The 22,497-nt window shown below is 44.8% G+C and overlaps 1 protein-coding gene across 1 annotated transcript; it reads left to right on the top strand.

Moving 5' to 3' along the window:
• Positions 1-668: 668 nt before the first annotated feature.
• Positions 669-21,696, top strand: LOC308286988 (putative chitinase 10; the record flags this gene model as incomplete). The annotated part of the gene is made up of 18 exons (XM_080728109.1): positions 669-726; positions 2,443-2,683; positions 2,998-3,054; positions 3,188-3,353; positions 4,212-4,345; positions 4,677-4,794; positions 5,273-5,455; positions 5,801-5,917; positions 6,910-7,042; positions 7,159-7,501; positions 7,835-7,891; positions 8,020-8,185; positions 8,746-8,870; positions 15,444-15,501; positions 17,948-18,130; positions 18,947-19,063; positions 19,812-19,944; positions 20,297-21,696. The coding sequence occupies 18 exons, from the start codon at positions 669-671 to the stop codon at positions 21,694-21,696; spliced, it is 3,789 nt and encodes a 1,262-aa protein (XP_080584235.1).
• Between the last annotated feature and the right edge of the window lie 801 nt (positions 21,697-22,497).

Genomic DNA, 22,497 nt, shown 5'->3' with positions numbered 1-22,497 from the left:
AACATTTATTAAAAAAAGAAATAAATGAAGAAATGTAATAAACAGACTTGATGAAATGCTTTTTCACAGCCATTTATGTTCACAACTCATCTCTGGTCTGTGGTCTTCTTAATACGGCAGTCTTTTATCTGGAGGGAGATAATTGAATGGGGGTTGGCCAGATGTGAGTCCTTGGATGCGGATGTGGTACAGTATTATTGTGACACAGACAATTTATGTATTTATTTTAAGATTATTTTCAGCCTTTCTGCTATATGTTGCAATGGCAACAGTGAGAGAGAAATGCAGGAAAGAGAGCAAGGAAATTACATTATTATCATAACAAAGACTTAACAATTTTCTCAATAGAGACTGAGGACAATGCATTGCAGTGCATTGCAAAACCAGGTTGGTACTTACTGCATGGGGGTGATGATGACACTCATGACAGGAATGGTTTCCATGAAGCAGAGAGTGTAGCTATAGGTTAGTCGTTAGCGAACATTCTCACTATTGTTCGACTGTAGCAAAGCACCTGTGACCTTTTGCATTTAGAAGTCCCCAGATGGACTTTAGATAGGCGGATGTCTCATCATCATGACTGAGGAGCGACTAAAGCCTGTAATACTAGAATATCTGGTCTTTTGATGGAAACCTGCAGCTCTGCGACCCTGCTTAAAAACCTCACAATGATCCCAGTTGTCTCAGAAACAGGACCAGTCTCCTCAGTCCTCACTAAAGAGACAGGTAAGTCACCACTCCTTCACAACTTTTGGTGCTGTTGTTTAGAGTAAATAAAATGTTGAATATATTGTCAAAATTAAAGTAATATCTTTTGGTTATAACAAAATGTTATTTTTTAAGTATAAAACACTATATTGTGATAGTTATCATTTATATACTGTGTAGAGCGTCGGTTCAGTAACAGAAGTCTCCCAGTCTCTTCAGCTCTTTGATAAACAGAAAATGTAATTTCAGGGAGGTGACAAAATGTCTGCTAATGAGGAGAGAGTACCCATTTATCAGCTTTGTTTTTATAGTGTCCAATTTTGTCTGCTCATTTCGTTTTGTCATCACTTCCAATTTCACTTGTTTAATCAGTCAGACTGAGTTCTCTATCCTGATTGGATAAAATTGGTATCCTGACCTGAAAATGTATTTTCTGTATAACCCATTTAGACCTAGAATTATTTCATGCTTTAACTATTGGAAAATAGCAGATATACAAGGTGTAGATCTGCAATTCTTTTTAACCGTGATTTATTTTGCAAGTCTTTGAATATATCTTTTTAAAAGCAAAAATTGGGAACCCAAATATTTGCTTCTGGGTGGTCCCTGGAACCATACATTTTGAGATGGGGTCGGCACTCGGCAGCCAAATGCATGTCATTTTGGGGGTCCTTGACATGAAAAGGTTGAGAACCACTGAAGGATTTAGAAAATGTTCACGATTTTTCAAAAATAGCAGATCTACAAGCTTGTAGCGCGGCACTCAGTGCCGTGCTGTGAGCTTGTATAATGTAGCTGCTATTTTTGAGCGGTGGTCACAACGCTCCTATACGTGGCCGTGTGTGTGGGTCTGTCTGTCTGTCTGTCTGTCTGCGTGCGTGTCTGTCTGTCTGTCTGTCTGTAGCCTGCAGTAACCTTTTCTGACCACACATGTTAAGGGAGGGGCGCTGTTGTTCAGGCCAGGCCAGACCAGGCACACACACACACACACACACGCACACACACACACACACACACACACAGGGGGGAAGGGGGGGGGGGGAACCACCGCTCAGTTCACACGGGTGTGATTTTTAATAGTTAAAGCATGAAAAAAAGGTTAAAGTGGTTCAAATCAACACAGATTTGCGTTTGGATGGATTAATAAGGAGCTGGAGAGACATGGACACTCCATACACTCTATAGCAGTACTATCACAATATATAGCTGTTTAATACTTATTTTTGACCAAAGAAAACCCTACCTTTAATTAAACCATAAAAGCACAAAAATCATATACTCTTTTCATTATTTCAGGACACAATAAAAGGAGTGGTGAGCGTATCAAACCATGGCTCGTCTGACAATCGTGGCTGGTATGTTTAAATCTCACTAATCATTGTTAATCAAATTAAATAATATTCCTTTCACAGTATAACGTATGGTATATTTCTGTATGGTGGTGCAGTTTCTCAAATGGATTTTCTGCTTTTAGGGCTAACCCTTTTGATGTGTCTTCAAGTAGGTATGTATATATTCATTCATTCATTAATCCATTTAATTAATTGGGATTTTACAATCATAATTCTTTCACCACTGGAACCCCAGCATTCATAATTATGAGGAAATATTTGCCCAAAATAGCTGTAATAACTATATTTATATAGTTATAGTTAAGTCTAGAGTGGTTAAAATTAAATGTCTCAGAAGAGGAATCTCATGCATCCTCATGAATGTTGTTTCTTTATCAAAAAGCGTCGTCATCATCATCATCATCATCATCATCATCATCATCCACCAAACCCCTGCTGTGTTACTTCACCAACTGGGCCCAGTACAGAACTGGCCTTGGCAACTTCCTTCCTGCCAACATCGACCCCCACCTGTGCACACACCTGATCTACGCCTTCTCAGTCATCAACCACGCTAACCAGCTGTCTACCCATGAGTGGAACGATGAAGTTCTCTACAAGGCCTTCAATGGACTCAAAACTAGGTGAGTTATGCTGTAGTAGCAGCTATAGCAGAATTAACAAAATGAGACCAGACACATGGATGTAATTTAGCAAATTTAGCAGGTGCCAGGTTTATTTGTAGACCTGGCATCCAATAGTTTGTATAGTTTCAAGGTATAGATTCAACAGTGCTAAATGCCTGAATTGTAAACTGTAAACATATCACACAAGTTGGTAAAACGTCTAACTCAGACGTGTTACTGTCTGTAACAAATGTATTTATTTCCACTCCGTTTGTCAGCAGTAGCACACATTCGTTCATTCACTAAATATTGTGATGTCTCCTCCTTTGCAGCAACCCTGGTCTGAAGACTCTGCTGGCTGTTGGTGGCTGGAACTTTGGAACTTCAAAGTGAGTTCAGAAAACCTCAGCAGCATGGAGTTATGGCTATTTGATTGATAATAAATACCATTCATTTATACTGTCAATCAAGAAAATCGTAAACAGTTGAGATGTTTGTCGTGTTGTTTTCGTGCCTCTATAGATTTACCAGCATGGTTTCCTCCGCTGCCAACCGCCAGACCTTCATCACGTCGTCCATCTCATTCTTGAGGAAGCACGGGTTCGACGGGCTGGACCTGGACTGGGAGTACCCTGGGTCACGAGGAAGCCCTCCAGAGGACAAGGAGAGGTTCACCCTGCTCTGCCAGGTCAGATTAGCCTGGGATCGCTTCCAATTTCTGGATTTTTTATCCGGTCGGGAACGGAAACAGCCTACGTCATTTTGTAGTCCTAGACGGACTACACATTGGCCGAAACTACCAAACCGGAAACCGTTTTAATCCAAAACAATTCCCCGCGCTCAAGGATATCATTTTAGGACATACCCAATAAAACCCTTGATGCAGCTGGCGTAGTTTTGCTTATTTCTTTTGAAAAGTTTGGTATATCCATCTTTTAGTCCAGCTCGCAGCAACTGACAAGACTACACTTCTTGAGCATTTAAATAGGGATTTGGGAGCCAAACAGGGGGGAACGAAACAAAGCGACACAGCTTCTTCTGCTTGTTTCCAGTTTAGGCCATGCCTAAACTGGAAAGGCCGTTGTAAACACAGACTTTCCTCCAAGGTGGAAAGACTGGCAATGCGAGGTTAGGTCTGATAGAGAGAGCACTCCTAGCATAATTTAGCATAATGACAATCCTCAAGGACCTCCCCACATCTAACCCTGAGCTTGCAGATAGACCTGCTGTTTTCAGCGAGTGACACCTTGTGCAATAATGTATAGGCTATATCAAGGACAGGATTTTTTCCCCTACACTATGCTTATTAGTTCAAATGTTTTCTTCAATTTGAAGGACTAATTAAATATTATTTAAACATATATTTGATCCATTTTACAATATTATTATTGTTGTTAATTATTTGCTCCCCATAGATCACCTATAATTATTCCATTGACCGCTAGTAGTCTGTTGTCCAATGAGAAACAGTGTGCTACCTGTACAGTCAGTCATCTTTGTTTTAAACAACACATTTTTATCACCTATTTTGTTTTTGCATGTGTAGGAACTACGAGCCGCCTTTGAAGAGGAAGCCATTCAAGCCAAACTCAACGGAGGATCTAGGTTGTTGCTCACAGCTGCAGTGGCTGCTGGGAAAGGATACATCGACAGAGGATATGAGATCGCTGAAATCGCTAAGTGAGTTCAATTACTGTCAAATAGTAAGATTCGATTCCCAGATTCGATTCCCAGATTCGATTCCCAGATACGATTCCGGCTCCTCCTAGCTGTGTCGAAGTGTCCTTGAGCAAGACACTGAACCACTAACTGCACCCAATGTGCAGGTTGGTGCCTTGCATCGTTTCCTCCGTCATCACTGTATGAATGTATGTGTGGATGAATGTGAAATACATTGTAAAGCTCTTTGGAGTAAAGCACTACTGTAAATGCAGTCCATTTCCATAATGGCAAGATGTATTTTGTCATCCTTAAAACCCTGTGTTGTTGTTGTTGTGTGTGTGTCTAACAGATACCTAGACTTTATCCAGGTCATGACTTATGACTTCCATGGATCATGGGAGAAACACACCGGCCACAACAGTCCTCTGTACAGTTCTTCAGAAGAGGAAGGCAGCACCCACAATGTGGTCAGTAGAAATCTCACTATAGGCATAGAGAAGAATATACCTGTGTTCAACTCATTGCCTCCAATATATGATGTCCTGTCCAGTGTCTTTGTATGTTGGACTCAGATTATCATACTATGCTTGTGTTGGCCACTGGTAGGCCTCTATACACATAGTAACCAAAACGCTCACCCTAAAACATACTCGTGGAGTGCACGCCCCCAGCGGTTCTTGTATTTGTTTTACAGAGAGGTTGAGTTTAGGAATACGTTTAGGGTTGACCCCGGGCGAGTGCTCTTGTATTCCTATACACTGATACCCGTTCATCCACGATCATGATGCTATTATTGGACTGCATGCTTCCATCCTGTGTAGATTTTTAAACTCTGGGTTCTCTCCCCCGGTAAAATAAAGGCTAAATAAAATAGGAATCGCCATTACACATCAGAGGAAATAATCTAGTCACATGATTGGCACTTTCTTTTAATGTCCCCTCCAGGACTTTGCTATGAATTACTGGAGAGATCAAGGAGCTCCTGCTGAGAAGCTCCTGCTGGGTTTCGCTACGTACGGACGCACATTTCACACAACTTCAGCGGACGCCGACGTCGGAGCAGCAGCCGTCAGGGGAGGCTCTGCTGGAAGCTATACGAGGGAAACTGGATTCTTGTCTTACTATGAGGTCAGTGGATGTTGGATGTTGTTAGTAGGTGACTTTAAGTTACAGCCAAGGAAGAAGTTATACTTATGCTGTATATTAAACAACAAACTATCTGGAGAGAGTATAGGCTATACTAAAAGTTATCTCAAAGGTGAATCAAAAAATGTGTCGATATTATTTCTCTTGAAATGTTGGCTGGCTAATGGCACTTCAATGCCATCCAAAAATCCTTAATAAGAAGCGACAGACCTCAGAAAAGAACACACCTATTCCCTGCTCAATTTAATAGCTTCAAGTGGCTCATATGTTTTACAGTACATTCTTACATCTTTTGGATTGCATTTAAGATTTACATTCTTCCAACAGGTCTGTACCTTCCTCCAAGGAGCCACTGTCAACTGGATTGATGAGCAGAACGTTCCCTACGCTACCAAAGGCATGGAATGGGTTGGATATGATAACAAGGAGAGTTTTGCACACAAGGTAATATACCAGTAAGACTCCCTAATCGGGAGATAAGCGACCGTAGGTGGCTTATCTCCACAAATAGGGCAAAAATGTGTTTTTCCAAAATCTTCCTGATCCATGTTGATGACATGAGTGTAGACATGCTGTGTAGTGATATTCGTGATTTTAGGGCAAAAACTGTAGGAGCAGTGTCCAAAAATGTGTTTTAAAAATCGGCCTGAAGGTGGCGCTAGAATAGGGCCATGTGAGAAATGAGGGGTGGGGGCTCCGCGTTGCCTTGGCGGACGAATAGGTACCGTCCCCGGCTCTCCCGGACGCTCCTAGCCCGAGTTACGGCATTTTATGTGCGCTGCAGTGGCAGGGGGTCCTCCACTGGGGGCGCCACCACTTTTGCATCCGTTCTGGAGCACCAGGAGTCGGTGGTCCCCGGGAATTCCCTGTGAGCAGCCCCGTTGGGGTGGTCATTTTTGCACATTTGGTCATTTTATACATCTGGGGGTCCCCCAGGGACCTGGGGGTCCCTGAGGCTCCGGGGGTCCTTGGAGGTTGTAGTTTGGCAGGCAAGGAGTGTGTGTGTAAAATCTGGCATGGATCGGGTCAACGGGTGCGGAGATATAAGCAGGGAAAAAGTGTGACGTGTGACGTGTGAGCACATTTGGTCATTTTTTACATCTGGGGGTCCCTGGGGCTCCGGGGGTCCTTGGAGGTTGTAGTTTGGCAGTCAAGGAGTGTGTGTGCAAAATTTGGCATGGATGGGGGCAACGGTTGCGGAGATATGAGCAGGGCAAAAGTGACGGACGGATGGACGGACGGACGGACGGACTGACTGACTCACTCACCCACGGACAGCCGGTGGAGGTTTTGGTAGTAAATGCGACCTACGGTCGCAATAACATAGCTTTATGATCTAATCATGTACAGATACATTAAAGCTAGGTCATTAAGTTGTTATTATCTATTTTATTCTCAAATCAGATATAAATATTTGGACTGTTGTTGTTCCACAGGTGAAGTATCTGAAAGACAACAACTTCGCAGGAGCATTCACATGGAGTATTGACCTGGATGACTTCTCTGGGGAGGTGTGTGGAGAGGGCAAGTACCCCCTCATCAACCACCTACGGACCCTCTTGGATTCAGGTAAACAAACAAACAGCACTGCATCCATCATAATTATGAAAGACGATTTATCACCACAAGGCTTCACAGGAAAACCCTGTTTCTGTATTATTAAAATATAACCAACAATCCCTCAGATGACAGCACCACCACTGATGCTCCAGCCACTACGACCACAGTTGCTGCACCTGTTGCAGCTACCACTACAGTTGCTGTACCTGTTGCATCTACCACTACAGTTGCTGCACCTGTTGCACCTGCAGTTGCTGCATCCGTTTCCACCAAACCCCTGCTGTGTTACTTTGCCAACTGGGCCCAGTACAGATCTGGACTTGGCAACTACTTTCCTGACAACATCGACCCCCACCTGTGCACACACCTGATCTACGCCTTCTCAGTCATCGACCACGCTAACCAGCTGTCTACCCATGAGTGGAACGATGCCGATCTCTACAAGGCCTTCAATGGACTTAAAACTAGGTGAGTTATGCTGTAGTAGCAGCTATAGCAGAATGAATAAGAATGAAACCAGACACATCGATGTAATTTAGCAAATTTAGCAGGTGCCAGCTTCATTTGTAGACCTGACATCCAATAGTTAACTAGTTTCAATGTACAGATTATTCTGTGCTAAATACCTAAATTGTAAACTGTAAACATATCACAATAGGAAGTTAGACTCAGTTAGTAAAACGTCTAACTTAGCAATTTTACTAACTGTTTGTAACTAATTTATTTATTTCCGACTCCGTTTGTCAACAGTAGCACATATTCGTTCATTCACTAAATATTGTAATGTTTCCTCCTTTGCAGCAACCCTGGTCTGAAGACTCTGCTGGCAGTTGGTGGCTGGAACTTTGGAACTACAAAGTGAGTTCAGAACACTTCAGCACTGCAGCATGGAGTCATATAAAGGCTGTTGGCATTCATTTATGCCATCAATCAAGAAAATCGTAAACAGTTGAGATGTTTGTTGTGTTGTTTTTGTGCCTCTATAGATTTACCAGCATGGTTTCCTCCGCTGCCAACCGCCAGACCTTCATCACGTCGTCCATCTCATTCTTGAGGAAGCACGGGTTTGACGGGCTGGACCTGGACTGGGAGTACCCTGGGTCACGAGGAAGCCCTCCAGAGGACAAGGAGAGGTTCACCCTGCTCTGCCAGGTCAGATAGAGAGAGCACTCCTAGCATCACTTAGCATAATAACAATCCTCAAGGACCTCCACACATCTACATGTTGTGAGCTTGCAGATCTGCTGTTTTCAGCTAATGCAATAACATAGGCAATGTCAAGGACTTTATTTCCCTACACTATGCTTATTATGATGATTGATCCATTTAACAATATAATTATTATTGTTAATTATATAAATCATATTTTGCTCCCCATGGATCACCTGTAATTATGCCATTGACCACTAGTAGTCTGTTGTCCACTGAGAAACAATGTAATATCCATACAGTAAGTCATCTTAGTTTTTCTTTTTAGATTTTATTTTTTTGGGCTTTTATGCCTTTATGGATAGGACAGCAGACTGACAGGAAATGGGGGGAGAGATGGGGAGTGACACGCGGCAAAGGTCGTCCGGATCGGGGATTGAACCGGCGACGCTGCCAGGCAGTATGCCTATGTGGTATGCGCCTGGACCTGGACGGGCGCCCCAGTCATCTTTGTTTTAACAACACATTTTTCATTATCACCCATTTTCCTTTTGGATGTGTAGGAACTACGAGCCGCCTTTGAAGAGGAAGTAAAACTCAACGGAGGATCAAGATTGTTGCTCACGGCTGCAGTGGCTGCTGGGAAAGGACACATCGACAGTGGATATGAGATCGCTGAAATCGCTAAGTGAGTTAAATTTCTGTCAAACACCTCATACCATATTGGGCAACAGTGGCTAAAGAGGTAGAGCAGCCGTCTTGGAATCTGAAGGTTCCAGGTTCAATTCCGGCTCCTCCTGGCTACGTGTCGAAGTGTCCTTGAGCAAGACACTGAACCCCTAACTCAGGCCCGGCGGCAGGACACAATGGCTTAAGTACCATGCATAGTAGTACATAAGGACCGCAGGAATACACAAGAAACGGAGGGGGAGAGTGATTTATCCGGTTGGTCCGGAGGTCCGTACGTAATTGTTTCTCTCCGTAACCTTGCGGACAACACTCAACCTGACGGATTAAAACCGATAAAAACGTACGTACACATGAACTACCCGTGGCGAACTTTTGTCAACCGTGGGGGCAGTAATGAGGGAGAAATGTTTCGTCTTTTTTTCTGGTCTCCATTTCGTATGTGGAAGTGACCTCATGCATTGCCGTGAGCATTTAAAAAAAAAGAAAAAGAAATACATCAAAAAGTAACCAACACGCTGAACAGTGAACAGGCCAGGACGCAGACCCGTTGCCAGCCTAATCAGCGCTCTCTGCCAGCTCTCTCGAATGCGCCTCTCTCCACTCCCGCGCACACGACTTTTGCGGGTTTAAGGGTGTTTTTAGTCGGTATTGGGTTGGTTTGGGTGGCTCATTAAATGTCGGCGGCGCCCCCCTTGAGATTGCACTCTAGGCGGTCGCTTTTACCGCTTATACCTTAAAGCAACGGCACTGCGTGTCCACGCTCATCCATTCTCCAGTCTTTTTTATTTTATACCCAGACAGCAGTGACTAGCGCCGATGGGAGAGTGTTTTCTGCAGGTCGTTCAATCCGAGTGTATCCAAGGGTGCCTATAAACCTCTCTGTCAACAATGTAGCATTTGCTCATTGGGAAGATGCATTTGGGTGCCATCTAGTGGATACAGTATGTACATAGGCTCTATTGAACCATAATGTAACACAGAGACCGTACGGAACTCGATGGAACTATGCATGTTGACGCAATTACCGTACGTTCTCTCTCACCCCCAAACGTACACAAAATCAACCATACGTAACTGGCCCTTTAGAGGGCCGTCCGTGAGCTTAAGGTTTCACGGATGTGTGGGGGAGTGCAAGGTGGTCTGCGCGAGGGGGGCCGGCCCCCTGATTGCACCCCTGTGCCGCCAGGCCTGCCCTAACTGCTTCCGACGAGCAGGATGGTGTTTCTTCCGCCATCGCTGTGTGAATGAATGTGAAATACGTTGTAAAGCGCTTTGGAGAAAAGCACTATATAATAAATGCAGTCCATTTCCATAATTGCAAGGTGTTTTGTCATCCTCAAAACCCTGTGTGTGTGTGTGTGTGTGTGTGTGTGTGTGTGTGTGTGTGTGTGTGTGTGTGTGTGTGTGTGTGTGTGTCTAACAGATACCTAGACTTTATCCAGGTCATGACTTATGACTTCCACGGAGCATGGGAGAAACACACCGGCCACAACAGCCCTCTGTACCGTAGTTCTTCAGAAGAGGAAGGCAGTACCCACAATGTGGTGAGAAGAAATCTCACTATAGGCATACTGAGAAGAATATAACTGTGTTCAACTCATTGCCTCCAATATATGATGTCCTGTCCAGTGTCTTTGTATGTTAGACTCCGATTATCATACTTTTAGAGCAGTGGTTCTCAAACTGTAGGGACTCTCTTGGCCTATCCTTTATGGGGGTCTAAATTGACCCTTACAAGTCTGTAACTTTGACATTGTACAAATGGTACCAAATGGTCCATTTGGCTCCATTTGTACTCTGTCAAAGTTAAGGGGAGACCTTCAAATTTCAAAGTTTGAGAACCACTGTTCTAAAGGTTAAAGGGGTAAAGGGTGACATCATAACTTCACAATTCAAGTAGGTGACACTGTGATAGCAAGAAAAAAATCAAACTTCGGTTCGAAGTGAAGCGGTGAACTTTTATTCTATGTGTTCTAGAGTTATGAACTCTGTGATCTATACATTCTTTATATTCTGAATGAATGAATGATTTTATCTGGAGGGCCGAATCTGGAGGGCCGAATTGTCATGTGAAGCTTGACCAATCCTCAAAGTATCCAATCATCAGACATTTGAGCTAAAAGTATTGTGGTCCAATGTATTCAATTCATAAATATAGCGTAAAAATAACACCAAAATACAATATCATCAACAAATATAAGTAGAAAATGAAAAATAATTAAAAACAAAACAAAACTCTCAGTGATCCAAATTCTTTAAGGAATGGTGTCAGGGCATTCCATACTTTGGTGGCGGTGCAGTAGAAAGCGAGTGTTCTGTAGGTGGGTGGCAGGGACGTGCTGGGCCCCTGATTCAGCCTGGGAAAAAGAGTTGGAGAGGCCCTCATTGCGTGCTATAGAGAGAGATCTCTCTCTATAGCACTGCTGCTACGCAAAGATTTGCCATTTCAGATCATGACAAGTGACAAGCCAGTGGGCCAATTACATGAGTTATATTTCGTCGTTGTCGGGTGGAAACCTTGTATGTCCAAAACCGTTTGTTTTGTATTTATCATTTTAAAAATGATTTAAACTAGTGAAAACAGCCGATCTACAAGCACACAACGCCTTGCACCGCGAGGTGTCGTGTGCTTGTAGATCTGCTGTTTTCACTACTTTTGTGCGACGGCCTTGTATGATGAAGCAGGGCTTTGCTTTGCGAAAAAATTTACAAATTTGAAACTTGGAGATACAAGGTTTCTGCCCGACAGTGACGATTTACTTTGTTGGCCGCCCAGCCCCCAAAATGGAACGAAGGCCGACATTTTATTTAAAATAATTTCCTAATGGCCGGCCTGGGCCGTCCGGGAATGAACCGGCCATTCGGGTGTTGTCCCGCTTTTCCCAATGGCCAGCACGTCCCTGGTGGGTGGTACCAGATCGTTGTTGTCGCAACCTCTAGTATTGTGGCTGTGGGTGTCATTCACTTTGGTGAGGTTGGTAGGAGAGACAGCCGCTGATACGAACGACCTACGGCCTGGTCGCGACCTAGGCCACGACCTGGAGGTCGTAGGTCCCGGTTCTGGAGGTCGTAGTTCGCGGTACATACTTGTTAGGTCGCGGCCGGTCTAGTTTCGCGACCCCCGGCCGTGGTTGCGCCACCTCGGTCGTCCCCGGGCCGTCTTTTTGCAGAATATTCTAGAGCAGCAGCGCTATTCAACCTTTTGAAGCTTGTGATTGGCTGAACCGGAGGTAGGAAGCGCTCCATTGTAGTCACTTGGACCGCGCGAGGTGCACCAAAACCTATCCTTAACCCTAACCCCAACTCTAACTCTAACCCTAACCTTAACCCTAACCCCAACTCTAACCCTAACCCTAACCCTAACCCTAACCCTAACCCTAACCTGCCGACACTGAGTAGCTAACCTGCCGACGCTGTTGAAAACGAGCGCTCCTTCCCTTAGCAAGCGTAGAGTTTCTAAACTCGCGTCCCTTCCCTTAGCAAGCGTAGAGTTTCGATCGCGGCGCTCCTTCCCTTAGCAAGCGTAGAGTTTCTAAACTCGCGTCCCTTCCCTTAGCAAGCGTAGAGTTTCGATCGCGGACTTCCCAGGTCGCTGAATTACGACCGAGATCGCGCAAAACCTCCAGAACCGGGACCTACGACCTCCAAGTCGTGGCCTAAGTCGCGACCAGGCCGTAGGTCGTTTGTATCAGCGGCTCTTGCTGCTTTTATGCGCCTTAGACAGCCGCTGATACGAACGACCTACGGCCTGGTCGCGACCTAGGCCACGACCTGGAGGTCGTAGGTCCCGGTTCTGGAGGTCGTAGTTCGCGGTACATACTTGTTAGGTCGCGGCCGGTCTAGTTTCGCGACCCCCGGCCGTGGTTGCGCCACCTCGGTCGTCCCCGGGCCGTCTTTTTGCAGAATATTCTAGAGCAGCAGCGCTATTCAACCTTTTGAAGCTTGTGATTGGCTGAACCGGAGGTAGGAAGCGCTCCATTGTAGTCACTTGGACCGCGCGAGGTGCACCAAAACCTATCCTTAACCCTAACCCCAACTCTAACTCTAACCCTAACCTTAACCCTAACCCCAACTCTAACCCTAACCCTAACCCTAACCCTAACCCTAACCCTAACCCTAACCTGCCGACACTGAGTAGCTAACCTGCCGACGCTGTTGAAAACGAGCGCTCCTTCCCTTAGCAAGCGTAGAGTTTCTAAACTCGCGTCCCTTCCCTTAGCAAGCGTAGAGTTTCGATCGCGGCGCTCCTTCCCTTAGCAAGCGTAGAGTTTCTAAACTCGCGTCCCTTCCCTTAGCAAGCGTAGAGTTTCGATCGCGGACTTCCCAGGTCGCTGAATTACGACCGAGATCGCGCAAAACCTCCAGAACCGGGACCTACGACCTCCAAGTCGTGGCCTAAGTCGCGACCAGGCCGTAGGTCGTTTGTATCAGCGGCTCTTGCTGCTTTTATGCGCCTTAGACAGCCGCTGATACGAACGACCTACGGCCTGGTCGCGACCTAGGCCACGACCTGGAGGTCGTAGGTCCCGGTTCTGGAGGTCGTAGTTCGCGGTACATACTTGTTAGGTCGCGGCCGGTCTAGTTTCGCGACCCCCGGCCGTGGTTGCGCCACCTCGGTCGTCCCCGGGCCGTCTTTTTGCAGAATATTCTAGAGCAGCAGCGCTATTCAACCTTTTGAAGCTTGTGATTGGCTGAACCGGAGGTAGGAAGCGCTCCATTGTAGTCACTTGGACCGCGCGAGGTGCACCAAAACCTATCCTTAACCCTAACCCCAACTCTAACTCTAACCCTAACCTTAACCCCAACTCTAACCCTAACCCTAACCCTAACCCTAACCCTAACCCTAACCTGCCGACACTGAGTAGCTAACCTGCCGACGCTGTTGAAAACGAGCGCTCCTTCCCTTAGCAAGCGTAGAGTTTCTAAACTCGCGTCCCTTCCCTTAGCAAGCGTAGAGTTTCGATCGCGGCGCTCCTTCCCTTAGCAAGCGTAGAGTTTCTAAACTCGCGTCCCTTCCCTTAGCAAGCGTAGAGTTTCGATCGCGGACTTCCCAGGTCGCTGAATTACGACCGAGATCGCGCAAAACCTCCAGAACCGGGACCTACGACCTCCAAGTCGTGGCCTAAGTCGCGACCAGGCCGTAGGTCGTTTGTATCAGCGGCTCTTGCTGGAGAGTAGTGAGTCAGATAAGGTGGTATTGAGGGCAAAGACCCTCTGACTCTCTTGACAACTAATCCCATTTTGAATTGCTTAACCCTGTCTTCTACCCTGAGCCATCCCAGACTGGCAAAAATGTGTTGGAATTAGGTGGGTTGTCAGCTCCAGGTAGTGGAATCAGCTTGTTTTGGGAGGTCTGAAGCTTAGTTTCTAGTGACATTGGGATGTTGGGAGAAACAAGAGGTGGAAGCATAGTCAAAGTGGGTTTTGAGAGCACGTTTGTTGACAAAAGAGGTAATTCTGCCCAAGAATCTTGTTCTTTGATTAACTTTTTGGATCACTTTTGATGCAATCTATCACGCAAATCGGTACACAGTATGTCTACACTCATGTCATCAACATGGATCTGTCCCATTTAGCGGCACCTTCAGGCCGATTTTTTAAAACACATTTTTGGACACTACTCCTACAGATTTTGCCCTAAAATCATGCAAATCGGTAAACAGTATGTCTACACTCATCTCATCAACATGCATCTGTCCCATATAGCGCCACCATCAGGCCGATTCTTTCAAACACATTTTTGGACACTGCTCCTACACATTTTGGCCTAAAATCACGCTGCGACCTGACGGTAGCTTATCTCCCGATTAGGGAGTCTGGCTCCCAGCTATCTCTCTGACCTCTTCAAACAGCATATTCCCTCCCTCAGGTCTGGCAATGCCAACCTCCTGGAATTCATCCATAAAACAAACGCACCTGACCAACTAATTATAATTTTTTCTGTTGCTGTTGGTAGTCATGGATGCCAGTTCCCACTTGATGTCATGTGGGAGTTCAGACTGATTCAGGCCATAATGAATAACTGATAGCTTGCACAATGTCTTCAAAGTAGGACGTAAATCTAAGAAGTACAGGTCATCAACAGAAGGTATAAAACCTTCTCTTTTTCCTCCATGGATGATAATACAATCTCCCACCATGCAACAGCACATCCCAAAAATCGTATAAGGGTTTTTCCCCTTGGGCTCAACCTGCTTCCAGGAAAAGGTCTCTGGACTGAATTTCCACAGGTCATTTAAGTAATAGTCCTTATAGTAACCACCCTTATAGTCACCAAATTTATAGCCACCAAATATGTACAGCTCTCCATTGTAGGCAAAGGCTGAATGAAATGAACGTGTTTCTGGGAGAAGGTGTTCTGGAAGCCTGCTCAGCCAGGTGTTGGTCTCTGTATCAAACACTGTGATGCTGTTGAGGTAGCGGCCATTATAGCCCCCAAATACAAACATCTTTTTTCCGATGATGGTGGCAGAGTGACCCTCTGAAGCAGGGGGTGGAGTTCCTCTGGTGTTAATTACAGACCAGACCATTATGGAGGTGTCCAACTTGTGTATATCATTATTACATCCAGTCAGGTAGCACATTCCTCCATACACATACATGACATTCTCCAGGACACAGGCTGCGTGGTAACGCCTTTCTTCTGGAATAGTCCCAGAAACATTGGGTTTGAACCAGCTGTGGATATTGACATCAAAGGCATAAAGCTCATTGCAGTAAGGCTCCCCTCCCCAGATGTAGACAGTTTCTCCTACCAGCACAGCTGTGTGGCACCAGCGCCCGGAGGGAACCTCAATGGGACTTCCTCTTCCATTTGTCACTGGGGGCAACTTCATCCAACTCAGAGACAATGTGTTGAAGATGTGGACTTCAATCTGATCCCTGTTGTTCCGGTAGTTATTCCATCCTCCAAATGAGTACAGCTTGTCTCCAACTACCACAGCAGCATGGTTATGCTCGTTAGGTCCTCCTATCAGATGTATCGTCCAGTGAATCATTTCACACACCAGCACCACTTGTGTGGGTTGTGAATCAGTGCACTAATTTACAGAAGAGCTTGTTAGAACTTAGGGCAAATTCAAAGTTAGGGCAATTCATAACTAGCAGTTGAATGGTGTTGTGTTGGAAAATACAATAACATCATTTAAAAGTACAATTACACAATGTAATAATGATGTGGTCATGACATTGCATGTTGACATCATTATATGGAATAGTGTTTTTCAACCTGAATCACTATTTAGCTAAACCTAGAATCAGTGTTGTTAGTACTAGGACACCAGTAGTATGACATCAGTAATACATATTTGGGCATATTGCGACGAAGACAGACAGACAGATATTGGAACTTTGGAAACGGAGCGTTTGTGGACAGCAGCTTTTAAGGACGGTTCCTCTCTTTCTATAATACTAGAAGCTCAAGCGTCTAGTTGGGGACCGGCCTACTCAGGAATGATGTAAATAGGGAATGAATGCCCTGCCCTTTAATGCAAATCCCATTATACCTGTTGTCATAGGACCCATTTTGACCATTGCGTCCATTTTATGCCTATATATGGACATCTATGTATTTGATATCTATGTATTTGCCGGAGTATTTCACCGCTTAAAAAATCGGCTACCTGGTTGCATGGTTGTCAATAGTCAACCAGCAAATTTGTTTCTTGCAAAGGGTTGCCCCGCTGATCAATATTAAATCTCGAAAGACCCTAGGAGGTGCTCTTATTGGCCCCTCATTGATTATGGAATCCTCGTTTGGTATTGCGATGCCCCAGCTGCCTTAAAGTTAAAGCTCTAAACAGCACAGAACAAACTAATTAGGGTCGTGCTTGGTCTTCCTCCTCGGGCCCACCGTACCGATCATCACCACAAAAGCGTGGGGTGGCTCAAAGTAGCTGACAGAGTACAGCATCTTGCAATGGCCTTGGTGTACAAGATACACTACACCTCCAAGATACCCATGTACCTGACAAACTACTTCCTAAAGGTCAAGGATGTTCAAGATCACAACACCAGAGGCAGCTCCACTAATCAAGTTCAACGTAGATTTAACACTAAACAAGGCTCTAATTCGTTCTCCTGCTATACCACCAACATGTGGAACGCCCTTCCGCAAGCCTTAAAGGAGAGCAAATCCCTTCCTAAAGGTCAAGGATGTTCAAGATCACAACACCAGAGGCAGCTCCACTAATCAAGTTCAACGTAGATTTAACACTAAACAAGGCTCTAATTCGTTCTCCTGCTATACCACCAACATGTGGAACGCCCTTCCGCAAGCCTTAAAGGAGAGCAAATCCCTAGCCTCCTTCAAAATTGGTATGAAAAGTCACCTTCAGGCGGCTGCTTCTCGTGACTTGTAAGCCCCCATGCTCCCCTCCTTTTCTGCTTTTGTAATTGATGTTACACTTTTTCTGCTTTTGAAATTGATATTATCCTAGATAAAGTACTATGTTCTATCCGTCTGTCTTTCAATGTTATATGAGATACATAAAGTGTGGTTCCTGTGTAAGTAAGCCGTAAGGCTTTCTAGGATCTCCTTTTAGTTGACCTTATACCAGTGATTTGTGCTATCATGAAACTGTACTTTTTTCTATTGCAAACTGCTAATACATTCAGGCTGCATGTATGTGGGTAATGGGTATTTATCCAGTTTAGAGATCGTGCGAGTGAGGAGAAGAGTAAGGATCCCCTAGCATACACAGCAACTGAAACGCTCGCTCTAAAACACACTCGGGGAGAACTCGCCCCCAGCGGTTCTTGTATTCGTTTCACTGAGGTTAAGTTTAGGAATAAGTTTAGGGTTGCCCCTAAAGGCCGAGCGTTCTTGTAGGCCTATTCCTATACACTATGCCTTCATCTATAATGAGATTCTTGATCTGCATGCTTCCATTTTGTGTAGATTTTTTAACACTGGGTTTTCTCTCCTGGCAAAATAAAGGCAAAATAAAATGTATTGAAAAAAATGTATCTAGTCACATGATTGGCATTTTAGCAATCTAATTCTAAGTACCTGGCAACTGATTAAGTACACTACACTGTCTGACTACAGTTTGTATGTTTTAATTTCCCCTCCAGAACTTTACTATGAATTACTGGAGAGATCAAGGAGCTCCTGCTGAGAAGCTCCTGCTGGGTTTCGCTACGTACGGACGCACATTTCACACAGCTTCAGCGGACGCTGGCGTCGGAGCAGCGGCCGTCAGGGGAGGTTCTGCTGGAAGCTATACAAAAGAAACTGGATTCTTGTCTTACTATGAGGTCAGTGGATGTTGGATTTCACCAGGACAGTATATACTATATTTACACAGCATAGCTTTATGATCCAATCTTGTACAGATAAATTAAAGCTATAGGCTATAGGATTTTAATTAATTAAAGTCAGTCATCTATTCTATTTTATTCTCATTGTAACCCGTTCCTTTTCACTGATGATTTGGCTTTCATCGTCTCTCATCATGATAAAATTACCACAAAACTAGCATCTTGTTATTGGACTATAAGCTGTCTCTCCATCTTGGCAAACAGAGTTGATATGAGTCTAAATGTAAAAAGTCCCCTGGCTGAGTTCAGAGTGGTAGTAGGTGACTTTTAAGTCAAGTATATAAGTATAACAAACTATCGGAGAGAGTATTGCACTTTATCTCAAGCAAGTTATCCCAATGTTCAATCAAAACAAATTGTGTAGATATTATTTCTCTTGGAATGTTGGCTGGCTAATGGCACTTGTTCAATTCCATCTTGATTATGCCCATACAGTATATGCTGGTACACTAACAGTAAGACTTGAAAAATACCTACAAATGTCCTCTAATTTCTTTGTCTGTGGTGTTGTAGATCTTCTATTTTGAATAGACAAAGTATAAAAAAGATTATGGTTGAAGTGGTTAGGTGACACTAGATGCGTTCCCGGTCTTAATGGGTTTATAAGAAGCGACAGACCTCAGAGAAGGTTGATCCCCAAACTCCACCACATTACATACCTATTCCCTGCTCAGTTCATTAGCTTCAAGTGGCTCATATCATGTTTTACAGCACATCTTTTGGGTTGCATTTGAGATGTCATTCTTCCAACAGATCTGTACCTTCCTCCAAGGAGCCACTGTCAACTGGATTGATGAGCAGAACGTTCCCTACGCTACCAAAGGCAAGGAATGGGTTGGATATGATAACAAGGAGAGTTTTGAACACAAGGTAATATAAAGCATATAGCTTTATGATCCAATTTCGTACAGATACATTAAAGATTGGATTTCAGCCATTAAGTCATTATCAATTAAATTGTATTCTCAAATCAGATGTAACTACTGTAAAACTGCACTCTGTCGAGGTGCCAACTTGCTCCTTGTGCACAAGTAGGCCTACTTGTGCGCCAGCAGAGCGCACCATGAGGTGCACTCACCACTGGCATCACCAGGAATGCTGGTCCCTCATTGGCTGTTAATGATGACATTGCCATGAATACTGGTTCCTGATTGGGCTACAGGCTTAAACAAAGACGGACACCGACATACATACCCAGCCATTCGCAGTACTTGCACGCTCTGCTGGCGCAAGTAACTAGATTGCACTCTGTCGAAGTGCCAACATGCGCCTTGTGAACTCGTGGCCATGCGTGGCCTACTTGTGCGCCAGCAGAGCGCGCAAGTACTGCGATCGGTGCTGGGTATATGTGGGTATGTGACGACACTTGTTGGTTGGTGGTTACGTCTCGGTGACCTCAGATCTATAGTGAGGGTTATTTGTATCAGGTCACACTTGTTGGTGGTGACCTCACTGAGAACGCTGCTCCCTCATTGGCTAAAGGCCCTGCCTTTGTACTGTTGGCCGGAAACAGGCGGCACCAAACACAGTACTTGTGCGCACTGCTGGCGCAAAAAATACTTGGTAATTTTTGTGCAGTATCAGGTATCAGGTTGTGTGTTGTGTTGTTGTTCCACAGGTGAAGTACCTGAAAGACAACCATTTGGGAGGAGCATTCGTATGGAGTATTGACCTGGATGACTTCTCTGGGGAGGTCTGTGGGGAGGGCAAGTACCCCCTCCTCAACCACCTACGCACTCTCTTGGATTCAGGTAAACAAACAAACAAACAAACAGCACTGCATCCATCATATCGTCGTTGTCGGGTGGAAACCTTGTATGTCCAAAACCGTAAATTTTTTTATTATTATTTTTAAAACGAGTTAAAGTAGTGAAAATAGCCGTAGATCTGATATTTTCACTACTTTTGTGCGAGACTCCTGTATGATGAAGCAGGTCTTACATTTACGAAAAAATAAAATAAAAAATAAAAAACGTACAAATTTGAAACTTGAAGATAACAAGGTTTCTGCCCGACAGTGACAATATAAAGATGATTTATCACCACAAGGCTTTACAGGAAAACCATGTTTCTGTTTTATTAAAATAACCAACAATCCCTCAGATGACAGCACCACCACTGCTGCTCCTGCCACTACCACGGTTGCTGTTCCTACCACAACCACAGTTGCTGCACCTGTTGCTACTACCACCACCACAGTTGCTGCACCTGTTGCTACTACCACCACAGTTGCTGCACCTGTTGTCACTACTACAACCACAGTTGCTTCACCTGTTGCCACTACCACTACAGTTGCTGCACCTGTTGCTACTACCACCACCACAGTTGCTGCACCTGTTGCTACTACCACCACAGTTGCTGCACCTGTTGCCATTACCACAACCACAGTTGCTGCACCTGTTGCCACTACCACTACAGTTGCTGCTCCTGCTGCCACTACCACAGTTGTTGCGGTTGCTGTCATCACCACTCTTGCACCCAACAGTAGCTTCTGTGAAGGGAAAGCCAGTGGCCTCTTTGTAAACGTTGAAGACACCAACTCCTTCTATCAGTGTGCCAACGGAATGACCTTCTTCCAGAGATGCGCCGCCGGCCTCGTCTTCCGGGACGGCTGCAAATGCTGCGACTTCCCTCGCAGTCCCTTCTGCGAAGAGAAGGCTAATGGTCTCTATGTAAACGACGAAGACACCAACACCTTCTTTCAGTGCGTCGAAGGAGTATCCTACCTGCAGAATTGCGCGGCTGGTCTCGTTTTCAGAGACGGCTGCAAATGCTGCGACATCCCTCGCAGTAGATTCTGTGAAGGGAAGGCCGATGGCCTTTTTGTAAATGACGAAGACACCAACACCTTCTTTCAGTGCGTCGAAGGAGTATCCTACCTGCAGAATTGCGCTGCTGGTCTCGTTTTCAGAGACGGCTGCAAATGCTGCGACATCCCTCGCAGTCGATTCTGTGAAGGGAAGGCCGATGGCCTTTTTGTAAATGACGAAGACACCAACACCTTCTTTCAATGCGTCGGCGGAGTGTCCTATATCCAGAATTGCGCCCCCGGTCTTGTTTTCAGAGACAGCTGTAAATGCTGTGACTTCCCTCTTGCGGGTGTTGCTGCGCCTGTTGTTGCCACAACAACAGTTGCTGCTCCTGCTGCCACTACCACTACTGCTGCTGCTACCACCACTCTTGCACCTGACGATAGCTTCTGTGAAGGGAAGGCTGATGGCCTTTTTGTAAATGTCGAAGACACCAACACCTTCTATCAGTGTGCCAACGGAGAGACCTTCCTCCAGAATTGCGCCCCTGGTCTCGTTTTCAGAGACAGCTGTAAATGCTGCGACTTCCCTCGCCCTAGATTCTGTGAAGGACAGGCTGACGGCTTCCATGTTAATGTTGGAGACCCCAACTCCTTCTATCAGTGCTTCGATGAAATAACCTACGTCCATAACTGCCCTGCTGGCCTTATTTACAGACAGAGTTGTACATGCTGTGGCGTGACTGGCCTTTAGATACATGTGTCCAAGCCAAGGTATATGATAAGATGAAAACTTGCTTGTTTAATCATATTTCTTTTTACTGTACTAGCATTATATCCTTTGTCATAGAAAGCTTTCCGTTTTTCATTTTTAAATTGTAAAGGTGTCGTGAACATGCATTTGTTGTATGAGCAGAATTTTAAGTCTTGAGATAAAGAGTCAAAGACACTAAATTGTTCCTTTCTTGGAGTGAAGTTACCACACCTTGCATATCAGGAGCTCAATTAAATCACTTCAAAAAAGAAAAGGTTTCCAGCGGTGCTGGAGATTATCGGCTCAAAATCACACAAGACTAAATAAAAAAATATGCAAGTATAATAGTTGCCAGAGGAGAATAGTTTATTTTAAGGCCTCAGGAAGTTGATACAAATGCCATACAGTACAGTACAGTACATACATATAATTAAATCACACTGTGCTAGAAGAATATTCTTAAGCAGGCCCACCTTACATTCTAAAGTTCCCACAGTTTGGGGTTAGTATTCAAAACATGTCATCAGTACTGTGACTTTGAAAGCCAAACATTGTTTGTTCAGAAGAAGGGGGTGGTGTGGTCATAGCTTATTTGAATGTTACATCGTTTAAAGGGTACTTTACAGCAGTGGTTCTCAACCTGTGGGATCGGGTCCCCACATTATTTTGGGGTGGCCCCCGGAAGACAGTAAAGTGACAACTGAATGACTTTTAATCAACAAACTATACCACTGCTTCACAGACGTATGAGGGCTGATCGAAAACGACTTGCATAAAAAAAAGACTTTATGCATCACAGGT

This window comes from Nannobrachium achirus (assembly GCF_963921795.1).
Source record: "Nannobrachium achirus genome assembly, chromosome: 6".
NCBI classification, from domain to species: Eukaryota; Metazoa; Chordata; class Actinopteri; order Myctophiformes; family Myctophidae; genus Nannobrachium; species Nannobrachium achirus.
This window is presented reverse-complemented; position numbering and strand designations above follow the sequence as displayed.